Genomic DNA, 12748 nt, shown 5'->3' on the forward strand with positions numbered 1-12748 from the left:
AAAATCAGAAAATTTAAGAGTGTTTTTAAACTTTATTCTAATTTTAAAACAGCTGTTATGATTCAAGAAATCAAAGACGAAGGTAGCCATACTAGAAAACAGCTGTGGAGAAGACTGTGGTTACCAAGAAGACATACCAAGGGAGGAATTACAACTCGGTTAAGAGAATAAGAAATCCAAGACCTCAGATAATATAGAGTTAGAGTAGTTTGACTCTTCACTTGATGCTGAATTCTTAAATTCAAAAAGTTGCAAGCAGCCATTCCAGCAAAAGTTAAATTACATGTGACTTTGGTATGTTTTCTTGCAACAGGAGTTAGTTACTGGTTTCTACAATATCTCTTCAATTTCTCCCAATCAGTAGTAATCAGATTTATCCCAGGTACTTTGTATGGTATTTACAAACACCTTTGTGATATCATTAAATGTTACACTAAAACCAATATTCACACTTAAAGGGACATTTACTGGAAATGTTTAAAGTAGTATCTTATAAATAAGAACATAATAAATATGTAGATATCAAAATGAAAAAACACTAACAGAAATAAGCGTTAACCAGAGAAGCCAGATTTTCAGAGCAGTCTGAAAAATCGAATGCACTTATATTGTTAGTGGTACGTGACTGTGACAGGGTATGTCACATATCCCAGACATGTAGTCGGGGATACATGCATATAAGGTGGAACAATAATTGTGAAATTACTAATTGCAGGCAGACTGGTACTGTGGATTGAATGTTGGTGAAGATACACAATATGGTGAGGGAATTGACTTGATGAACGGTAATGGAAATCATAGGCCAGACGACTGGGAATGTTGCTTCATTCCACATAAATCCTGAAGACCAAAATATGTCAAAAGATTATCTGTTACACTTTGTACCAAAAGCGCTCATTCTTTTGACAACTTGTTTGGCAAATCTGTCACTAGATGCATAAAAAAATGTTCATCATGCTCAGTGTTATTAATTGTTAATTGTTGCATACAAATGCTTCAGATCCTTCAATGGCTCTCTCTCTCTCTCTCTCTCTCTCTCTCTCTCTCTCTTTCTCTCTCTCAGGTTGGGGGTTATCAAGTTTCTGCATTGACTTGTGCTGATGTCATTAGAGTGTCTTCATTATTATCACTTGTGGTTTCTGCAACACAAAAGAATGAAAATTTATTAAAATTGGAATGTGTTACTAACAACAACAAACTTACATTTTTTTAAAAAAATAAAGGAACTTCTGTTTCCATGTATCATCAAATCATGACAGGTCGGAAGTCATAGAAAATGGCTTTAATACTAGATGATGTTTTGTGGTTGCCATGGCATTATTGACAGAAACCATGTTACAGTTCAGGCACTTTCAACTTGTTGAAGTGAGTTTTGGAATACAGGAGCTACAGTAGGAGCATCTTTCTTGCTATAGCAGACATCTACGTTTTCCGTTGTATCAGTATGGAATCAAATGGTAAAAACTCAGATGGAGATATTTTCAGGGACTCCATGATGCATGAAAAACTGGAAGATTGTTTGTTGCTGAAAGGCAAGTTTCTAGTTAGTGATGGAGCTTCCCCACAAGTAGGTTTAGGATGAAACTTCCTGGCAGATTAAAACTGTGTACCAGACCAAGACTCAATTTGGGACCTATGCCTTTCACAGGCAATTGTCCTATCTATGAAATGGAAAGGTCTCAGCTTGGCACACAGTTTAACTTCCCAGGAAGTTTCATACCAGTGCACACTCCACTGCAGAATGAAAAATGCATTCTAGATTTAGAGTATTTCAAAACCTGTAATGACTAGTGCAGCCTAAATTAAAAGAAGCAAGGGGTCTTGGAGATGGCTAGGTCGACTATTTCAGTAACTTTGGAGCACTGCCTTGGCAGAAGAGAATTGTTCATAAGTCATCAAGCACCCTTTAGCAAGTCTGGAATAATGCTTTAAATAAGGCCCTTGTAACAGAAGATGTAAGATGTGCTTGGAGAATATATGGACCTACAATTCCAGTCCAAATGTTAGTTGTAAACATCTAATGTCTATCATGTATTGTAACATGAGGATATTCATCCACCCACAAAAACTCTTTGTGGAATTATGCTAGTCTGTCTCTTCAAAATATTTCCTTGCATGTAAGCAAGACTGCAAATATAAACAACTGATTAGCAGACTGTGAAACAAACCATTTGGAAAAGCTTTCCCATGGCCAGTTATTGGCATGTAAGATCTCGCAAACTTTGAAAATAGTATGGATACATAAAGTTCCTATCAAAAAACTCTAATATTTCTTCCTCTGTATGATATTGCAACATATAATATTACAACAGGCTACAGACAGACTTTGTGATCAGGCTTATGAGCAAATGTTGATCAATCTTGATATACCGTTTGTGATGCCGTGTATAATATGCCAGCAATGTGATGATAAATAACAGTGGTTGTCTATTTGGAAACACATTTTGGTACAACCTGACATCCATTGCTACTCATCTGGCCTAAGTTAAAAGTTACATTTTCCCACTCACAATATGAATAATCTACCTGGGCTAAACAGGACACTTACCAAGTAATGTATTTCTGCTGTGCTTGTGAAACAGTCAAGATGAACGAGTCTCAAATGTAAACAAATGTGAAATATAAACATGTTGATGCAGTACACATCAGCATTGAAAATATAGTTAGTGCATTAACAAATTGACTTGTAATGACGTAGCTGCAAAATGAATTTTAATTATTGATCGCAAATGTCACTTGCTGAATTTTTTCTTTGGTGCATCCATGTTAAACTTTTATAATAACTCTAAAATTGAAGATGTCTGAAAATATTTTTACCTGGACTTTTCTTCTTATTTTGATGTGAGCAATATGCCCTTAGTTTTTGTAAAACTATTTTCAAAACATTCTGTAGATGGAAAATTAAAATCGTAAGTATATTTTCTTCTTCTCCATTTCTGAAGGGTGCTAGCCAGTTTCACTTATAAATGGGTATTTTTTGTATCCATTAGGATCACTGCAGTAGAGCAATTTCAATATTCCTAATGGACATATTTTTCTATTTCATACTTTTATTTTTTAGTGTCAAATTGATATTTTTGGTCTATGAATAAACCTATTCTTTGTGGATATTTTATCCCATTTACACCCTAACTTGTTCATTCTGTCTGATACTTGTGAATTGATTAAAGTAAGAGCTATAATGAGAAAGTAATTTCAAGAAAGACTGCATCAGTAACTGTATTAGCACTACAAAAAGATGTAGGCTGCTAGTGACATCATGTGCACCTTTTAGGTATCACTGTAATCTACGAATGTTGTATACAAACAGATAACTATCATCCAAGTGGCATCTTCTGCAAAATTTATTTTGTGTGCCATACCATACCTTCAAACTCACTGACTTGGTGATGTAAGAATTATTATAAAATGTTATCGTCCCTTGCATAAATTTCTGTGACACTCATGTGGCAGCAGTTTATCATAATCCCAGAAGTCTTCATTATCTGACTATGGGTCCGGTTGTGAACAAAAATCAGCAATAAAACATAAAAATAGTAATATATCTAAGATGATGAGACTTAGCAAACAAAAGCGCTGGCAGGTCGATAGACACACAAACAAACACAAACATACACACAAAATTCAAGCTTTCGCAACAAACATTTGCTTCACAGGAAAGAGGGAAGGAGAGGGAAAGACGAAAGGATGTGGGTTTTAAGGGAGAGGGTGAGGAGTCATTCCAATCCCGGGATCAGAAAGGGGGAAAAAAGGACAGGTAACACTCGCGCGCACACACACACACACACGCACACACACACACACACACACACACACACACACACACACACACACACACACCCATCCACACATACACAGACACAAGCAGACATTTGTAAAGGCAAAGAGTTTGTTATTAGATATATTTGTTGCGAAAGCTTCAATTTTGTGTGTATGTTTGTGTTTGTTTGTGTGTCTATCGACCTGCCAGTGCTTTTGTTTGGTAAGTCTCATCATCTTTGTTTCTAGATATATTTTTTCCCACGTGGAATGTTTCCCTCTATTATATTCATAAAAATAGTAATAACACACAAGATTAGAGTGTGTAGTTAAAGTTCTAATTCTACATAGAGCAAAAACTTAGGAATCCCAACTAAGACAAAAGATAACTTAAAAAATAAAAGCATGGAACCTCGTTAGTCACTATTTCTGCAAATTAATGTCTAGATCCAAGATCTGTAAAATTCTGGTTGCTACATGACAAGCAGCAGTGAACTGTAAACAGGACTCAGTATTTCATTATGTAGGTAACTTTTTCCTTCAAAAAATGTCGGTCTAATCAAGTAAATATTAAGCTATCAATAGGGGACAAACGGCGTATATTAATAAGGAACGATAGTCATTTCCAAGGTAGCTCTCTCAATTGTTTGCTTAAATTTTGCTGGGGGAACCACAAATAACACTAAAGCAGTATTATCAAACAGTGGAAAATCCAGGATGGAATGTAACAATATTGTTAAAACTCACCATATAGCGGAGACACTGAGATGCAGATAGGCACAGATACACAAATAAATATTTGTGACAGTCTTTTCGTTGTGCCTTTCTGTGACTCAACATCTCCGCTATATTGTGAGTAGCAACTTTCCTTTTCACAATATTGTTAAAGTAGTATTATGATAGGTTATTGTTCATACAGTGCACAGATTACATTAAGAAAGATTTACAATCTATAGCAACACTGAACCAGTACATTACTAGACAATTAGCATTGTCCAACTTACTGACATTTGGTTGCGTGATGATGTAAGACATGCCACAAGCTTTGTTCAACCAACTTATCTTCTTCTAAGTCTGTAGATACTGTTACCAGCGAAAATATACTTTGAAACATTAATTAAAAGCACTGCCTAGGTGATGGTATGTGTTCATACTTAATGGATAAATGTGAAACTTATTATTAACTAAGGCAGACTACCATCTGACATATGTCTGACCTCAGTCACCCCTGATGTGTTCTCTTCTAAATGATGATTTTTCACTCCTATAATTTTGTAGTCCACTGTGATGTCACACAAGTCACTGTAATACTGTAAAATGAGGTTAATCCTATCAAAAACAGAAGGTTTTTTTAAATTTTTTCCAATTACTGTTGTGATATCAGAATAAAAATTCATTATGTTAATTTCACAACCTTGATAATGATATATTCATTTATTACATTATTTTTAGTTTATAATTGCAGTTATTATTTTAAGTTAATTGTCAATCAGTTTCACCTCGTCAGTTGGGGTGAATCTGATCACCACTGTATTTTGTATGCAGGAACGGAATCAGACTTCCACTGGAGTGAGTCCGATCACTACTTTGATTTCGATTGAGATATGCCTGTACAATGTCCCCAACATCATTATTCCTTAAAGGAAACTCCCATTTCACACAACACACTAATCCTTCAACCAGGCTTTTTTCCTCACTATTGGTTTACCCTGGTTGGCCGCCTATGTTGTATTTGTATCTTTCCTTGAGTTTGTCATTTAATGGGTATATGGAACTGCGTATTGCTCTGAAGCTTTCCCGATGCTTAATTTTCCACATTTGACAGCTTTCACTGCATATAGATGAAATTCTTTTTTTTGTAGTTAGATTTCCATGTTGGTCCCAGAACCTTTCAGTATACTCGTTTGATCAGATTCACCCTACAAAAATGTCATTTTGTAATTAGGCCTGCTTTGTGACTAAGCAGTAATAGCAATAAACAAGAAAATGAAACGGTATCACTTAAGACAGTCATATGCAAGTAATAATATTGCAACTTACCAATTACATTTCAGAATTAACAGGGGGCAGCAGAAGTTTCGCACTGTTGTGTTGACTATATGAGTGTAGCACAAGAATCGCACACCTACTGACAACACAATTTGCCGGTTGCGCACACTCCAACATGCCATTGTTGTTGACAGGTTAGACAAGAATTCACGACAGTGGTCAGCTGCAATGTAATTGTTAAAATGCTATGCTCAGTTATCCAAACATGCAAAAACATGATCGGAGTCACCTCATTTTGCAATAAAAATTATTTTCCTATCAAAACTGTAGCATCCTATATCATTTACTCCAGTGAAAACTATTTCACAACATTCCCTGAAATAATTCTCACTTCATTCTTGCTCTTATCAAATATGTGTTTTTGAGAGACTAATTTTCTTTTCTTGGTCATCCGTTCGTTGGACTAGTCCAGTTGCTTGTTGCCAAGAGATGTGTGCCCTTTCAAATTGCATCAAACTTTTAGTTTGTGCTTTTGTGTTCTTATGCCAGCCCTCCAAAAACTTTCTGTAGATGCAGTCTGAAGCCCACTGTTGTGACTCACCATACTTGGGCATTCAGCTGCCCTCATCAGTGCAACAATGGTTGCCTCCTGCCTCTACATGCTATCATGGATTCTGATTTCAGTACTTGTTTAAAACTGAAATAACTCATGATCTACAACTCTGACCACAATGTGGTTTTCATGAGATGCTCTTAAATACCTGACTGCACACACCTTCTGTTCCAACCTCTATCTCTTTTTACTCATTTCTTGTAGCAAGAAGGACATCAAGAATGAGCAAGATCAGTGATTGTGCATATCACTGCCAAGTCTCACAGTGAAACCAATAATGGGATGATGCTCAGGAAAACACAAGTATTTGAATCCCAGTTCACAGCACTGTGTAGCAAATGGTACTCTTCAGTGTAGGGCCTGCACATATAGGACTACAGTGTGAATGGGAATGCCTTAATATGATCTTGCAATAAGGAAGGAGTTGACTGTTTAGATGATTATCACATCAGTGGTAATTTCTGTGGAGAATATATGTTTGAGATGCATAAACCATTTATCATATTATTATGTCGTAGGAGAGGTCTCTATGGGTCTCCCTGGGATGTGTAGTTACAGATGACGCCATGAAAAATGAAGACTGTATCAGTATTACTGCTGGCTCACTGTGTCCTTTGCAATTTTGGGAGGGAGGGGTGGTAATAAGTAGTACAGTAATCAAAAATGCCCAGTTATGAATACCATTGAGTGCCTGCATCTGACAAACTCACCAAATGTCTGTCCTATCGAAAATGTTTCATGTCTTGGAGCATCTGATGTTAATGTTGTCTTAATATGGTCATGCATTTCAAATTTTTGTGTGTTAATGCCGCTGGCCTTTGTGGCCGAGTGGTTCTAGGCGCTCCAGTCTGGAACCGCGCGACCGCTACAGTCGCAGGTTCAAATCCTGCCTCGGGCATGGGTGTGTGTGATGTCCTTAGGTTAGTTAGGTTTAAGTAGTTCTATGTTCTAGAGGACTGATGACCTTAGATGTTAAGTCCCATAGTGCTCAGAGCCATTTGAACCATTTTTTGTGTTAATGCCAAAGGGCCAGTCATAACAGAACTTAATAATGGTGCGGTTTTGAGGACATTTGTATCTGTGACTCAACTCGGCACTAGAGAGTGAATGGTTAAAATGTAGTGAATGATTAAATGTTTTTGAAGAAACTACATTAAACAAACGTCTAAAGCAAATGTAACAAAGTTTCATGTTTCTTTTCCAGATGGATAAAGTTTGAAGAAGATGTAGAAGAAGGTGGAAATCGATGGTCTAAGCCACATGTTGCTACTCTCTCTTTGCACTCACTCTTTGAACTCCGTTCTCTCTTACTCAATGGCACTGTGATGCTTGACATGGAAGCAGCATCTTTGGAACAGGTTGTTGATCTTGTGCTAGACAATATGATCAGTTCTGATGCCTTACCATTGGAAAGCAGAGACAAGGTAAATATCTTAAAATTCACTCCAGCATTGATTGTTGTACATATAATGCATTAACACGACACATTCAGAAGTCTTTCTTTTGCTAGCTCTCTAATAATATTGTACCCAGAAGGTAGCTATTTGTATTCTGTCAATATCATACCTGCCTCCAAAGCAGAGGTTGGGGGTGCTTTGATTTGATGGTGCCTGGTTTGAAACCTGATGATGAAAGAAATATTATTGTAAGTATATAACTGACACAGGAAGAAAAGATAATGGCATAACATTAATGTTCACCAAACGTTGCCCTGATTTACAAAGTTAAGTTCCAAACCCTTCCACAGTAGCTCATGTGACACCATGCTGTTGATGATGAATCATCAAATGGATTTACAGTTGAGCTTGGCAGCTCCCTTGATGCTATTCAAGAAGAGGAGGCTTTCCTTTCTTCCACTACACACAACACAAACACAACGTTATCTTGTACATTCACTTACTGCAGTCACTTACAACACACAGTCAAGTTATAGACATCTTATATGTAAGCTGCCAAAGTGATGACAGTTGCTAAGGTTTGCTTCAAGCCATTGTATCTGTAGCAGTCAGTAAGATGAGGAGTAAGTACTGTGGGATGTCTTATGTGCAACATTTTAAGAGTTGCCTGTTAGACACCATTGTCTGATGTAAAAACAAAAATGTGTAAAGATAAATTTGGTAATGGGAAGTCCTGGATGAAATAAAAATCATGGAAGGAGTAAAGATATCAACTCGCTATATAGTTGAGATGTTAAGCTGCAAGTAGTCACATAAACAAGACTGAAAATGTTGCTAATATTTCCTTTTTCAAAGCTAACAAGTGTAGCGCATGTACACACACACACACACACACACACACACACACACACACACACACACACACACCACCTCTGAATGACTGTATTGGTCCTGCTAAATATGGTGTACCAGCTCAACATCTTATCAACATTTTCAGTTTTGTTTACTTCCCTGCTGATTGCTCACCCCAACTAAAAGGCAAGAGGTGAAGAGAATATCTTTTGAAATCAATGTAAGTACTGTAGTTTGAGAACCTGAATCATTAAATGTGAGTAGCATGCATGCTTTCAAATAAATCAAAGTGGTATTATGTAGATTTCAAACCATTACTGTAAGAGCCAAATTACGTAACAAATGCAAGCAGTTTATACTTGGCGATAGCTGATTGTGATGATCACACAATATGTTTTCTTACATAACATCGTGTTTGAAAGTATAATATTAGTTATTTGTTTTGCCATGTGAAATGGGCATGTTTTATTCATCCAGTACTTAAAGATACTGTGAATCTTCAAATTTATTCTGTTAAGCATTATTTTGTCACTGTTGAGCATAATAATCTTTGTTGAATTCGTCATTTAATTAACTTTCGGACAACTGTTTCATTGTCTTACTGTAAAGGGGCACTTTTTCCCCCTGACTCTTGAAATGAGTTTTGTTTCATAGGCATATGTACACCATACAAAAGACATATTTCTGGATTAAAGGAGACCACTCACTGAAAGAAGCATTGAACTGTCGCTAGGCACATACAAAAAGAAAGAAAGCTTTCTAGCTATCAGAGTAATCCTTTTATGAGCTAGAGTAAGATACACATAGAAAACACACCTATGCACACATACACATGCCCACCTACACACATATGCCCCTAAAAGGAACCAACTGGACTAACAGCGCCAGTGTCGCATTTTGGCAGTTGGACTGGTTGTGGTGGGGGTAGCGTTGGGTGGGGAGGTTAGAGGGAGGAGAAGGCAGGAGGTAGGATAGGGATTGAGGATGGGTGGCAAGTGGCACAGAGGGAGGCAGCCAGTTTTCTGGCTTGGAATGTGGGAGGGAAGGGCGTCTAGCCACGTGATGCATAATTGTATGTGCCAGTGGAGAGCTGTGTATGCTGATGGTGATGTAGGGACATGAAGAATAGAGTAAGGGGAAACTGTTGGGTGGAGGGTGTGGGGACACTCGGTTACCTGAGATTGATGCCAGAATGAATACGGGAGCAGATGGTGTGTATTAAGGATAATTCCCATCTGCATAGTTCAGAGAAACTGGTGGTGGAGGGGAGGGTCCAGATGGTCCAGGTTATGAAACAACTATTGGAATTGAGCATGTTGTGCTCGACTGCATGTCGTGCCACCAGGGTTCAGCTTTATTCTTGGCAACAGTTTCACAGTGGCCATTCATGCTGGTGGACAGCTGGTTGGCAGTCATACCGACTTAAAAAAACTAAACAATGAAAACTCCAGGTGGGAATATCAACAACGTAGGAAAAGATAGATTACTAGTTATCATAAAGAAGACATATTAAGTTCCAGATAGGCACAATTAAAAGAAATTTACCTAAAGCTTTTGGCCACAGCCTCCATCAGCAAAAGAGAAACATACGCTCTTCATACACACATAAGTGAACACCCCCCCCCCCCCCCCTCTCTCTCTCTCTCTCTCTCTCTCTCTCTCTCTCTCTCTCTCTCTCTCACACACACACACACACACACACACACACACACACACACACACACACACACACACACACACACACATGAATGCCAACTCTGGCAGCGTGGAATGGAATGCAACTACAATGTGGGATGCAAGAAACAATGTGGATGGTGTGGAGAAGGAGAAGAGGAAAGGATAATACTGTATAGGTGGGGGGAGTCTGGCAGAGTGTGCAAGGTCTAGAATGTCTACAAATGCAGTGTCAGGAGGTTGTGGGGCAGGGAGCTGAGGAAAAAAGAAGCAAAAAAAGGAGAGGAGGAGGGGGGGGGGGAGATGGGTGTGTGCATTGGCAGAGGGTGGCAAACAAAGACAATAATGGGGAAAAGATGATAGAACAGAGGGGATGGGTGTAGGTTGTGGGGACAGTATGTTACCATAGGTTGAGGCCGGGATTATTAAGGGGGTGCAGAATATCTTGTAAGGATAGTTCCCACCTGTGCCGTTCTGGAAACCTGGTGATGGAAGGAGGATCCAGATGGCTCAGGTAGTGAAACAGCTACTGAAACCAGGCATGTTATGTTCAGTTGCATGTTGTGGCACAGAGTGGTCTTCTTTGCTCTTGGCAGAGCTGGTAAATGATGTTGCTGCTTTCAAAGGTGGGCTGGCCCCTAATGGGGTACGACAAATCCATGACAGGACTCTAATAAGTGCTGGGTGGGTGTAGTGGGCAGGTCTTGCACCTGGGTCTTCCTTGTGGCGAGGGGTTGGTTAGTATTGGGAGTGGCTTAGCGATGGACTAAGACGTTATGGAGGTTGGTTGTACAACAGAACACCATTTCAGGAAGGCTGGGAAGGATCTTTGGTTGGATATCCCTCGTTTCAGGGCATGAAATGTATTCAGAGCCCTGTCGAAAGATGTGCTTTGGTTGTTCCAGTCTGGGTTGGTACTGGGTGACAAAGGAGGCCTGGTTATTGGGGGGGGGGGGGGGGGGGGGTTGCAGGATTGGGGGTGTGAGGGGAAATGGCATGGGACATCTATTTGTGGGATGGGTCTGGGGGACATGAATGGTGTGTGTTTCTCTTTTGCTGATGAAAGCTGTGGCCAAAAGCTCTATGTTAGTGTCCTTTAATTGTGCCTGTATGCATCTTGATTTGTTTTCTTTAAGGTAAGTAGCAATCTACAGAATCTTTTCCTACACTGTCGACATATAAAACTGTCATTGTTTGCAGAGAACTTGATATATGCTGTGGCTGCTTTCACATGTGATTTGTACTCTGATGGGGTAGGGTAAGCCATGACAAGACTGGAGTAGTAAGTATTGGGTGGGTAGATTGGCAAGTCTTGTACCTTGGTCTGTCACAGAGATATAATCCCTGTGACCAGAGGTTGGCTGTGGAAGCAGTGTAGGAGACGATTAGGATGTTTCATAGGTTGGGTGGGCAATGGAACACCATTTTAGGAGGGGTAGGAAGGAGCTTGAGTAGGATTTCCCACATTCCAGGGCCTGATGAGAAGTGATTTGACACCTGGCAAAGGATGTTGTTCAGTTGTTCCAGTCCAGAATAATATTAGGTGATTTTTTTTTGGGGCGGGGGCCGCAGTCCTTTCCTTTGTAGCTGATTCTTGGCACGGGGAATTTAATTTGAGGTGTGTGTGTGTGTGTGTGTGTGTGTGTGTGTGTGTGTATGTGTGTGTGTTACAACATTTAATTCTTTATTATATGGTAAGGAAATGTCTAGTGCAAATGGGGGTGGGGGTGAGATGCTCAAATGGTCAGGTATTTCTCTTGCTGGAACTGATTTTGTACTTTGCATATGTTTAGTTACTTCTGATGAAATAGTGTTTTCACCTAATCTGAATGTTTAACCCTGTGCTCTTAAAGGTGAGGGAAGTACTTCTCCGACGACATAGGCATCAGCACGAGCGTCGCAAGGAGAATGCAACCAATATGTCACGCCTCCCAATTATTCGTTCTCTAGCAGAAATTGGCAGAAATCACTCCTCTTCCAAAAGTAAGCATCTCTTCCTTAGTTTAATGACAGTTCTTCAGCATTGAAATTTATGTCCTATATTGTTTCTGTAGGCTTACAAAACTTTTATTTTTGCCTGTAAGTATTGTAATGTCCCAAAAATAACCACTTGGTAAAATTTGTGTTGTGATATATAAAATTACTTTTAAGAAAGTCACGCAAGATTACAGACATTTTTGTCGTTGCAGTAAGTGTATATGCAATCATTGCAGTTATTTTCAGGAAGCTTACATGAAGGGAAGCCAATAACAGTCATACCTTTGATGGACACAATGAAGATAATGACATTATGCTTCTCTGTTTTATATTATTAAGTAGTTGCTGCTACAGTGGTGAAATTTTTTCTTATTGTATACTAGGCTGGCCCATGTGTTTCAACTTTCTTATAGTTCATCTCTCTCCCCCCAGTTTTGTTCCAGACAACAACAAAATTATATGTCCAAAATTGTAGTTCAAACAAAAC

General features: G+C 38.8%; 1 protein-coding gene across 5 annotated transcripts in view; it reads left to right on the plus strand.

Moving 5' to 3' along the window:
- The window catches only part of LOC124595158 (sodium bicarbonate cotransporter 3), a 976895-nt gene that overhangs the window by 747283 nt on the left and 216864 nt on the right, over positions 1-12748 (plus strand). For all 5 annotated transcript variants that reach the window (XM_047133764.1, XM_047133766.1, XM_047133768.1 and 2 more), the window contains 2 exons: positions 7566-7785; positions 12138-12267. In XM_047133764.1, the coding sequence (XP_046989720.1) occupies positions 7566-7785; positions 12138-12267 (350 nt within the window). The remainder of the gene's footprint in view (positions 1-7565; positions 7786-12137; positions 12268-12748) is intronic.

Source organism: Schistocerca americana, chromosome 2 (genome assembly GCF_021461395.2).
Source record: "Schistocerca americana isolate TAMUIC-IGC-003095 chromosome 2, iqSchAmer2.1, whole genome shotgun sequence".
NCBI classification, from domain to species: Eukaryota; Metazoa; Arthropoda; class Insecta; order Orthoptera; family Acrididae; genus Schistocerca; species Schistocerca americana.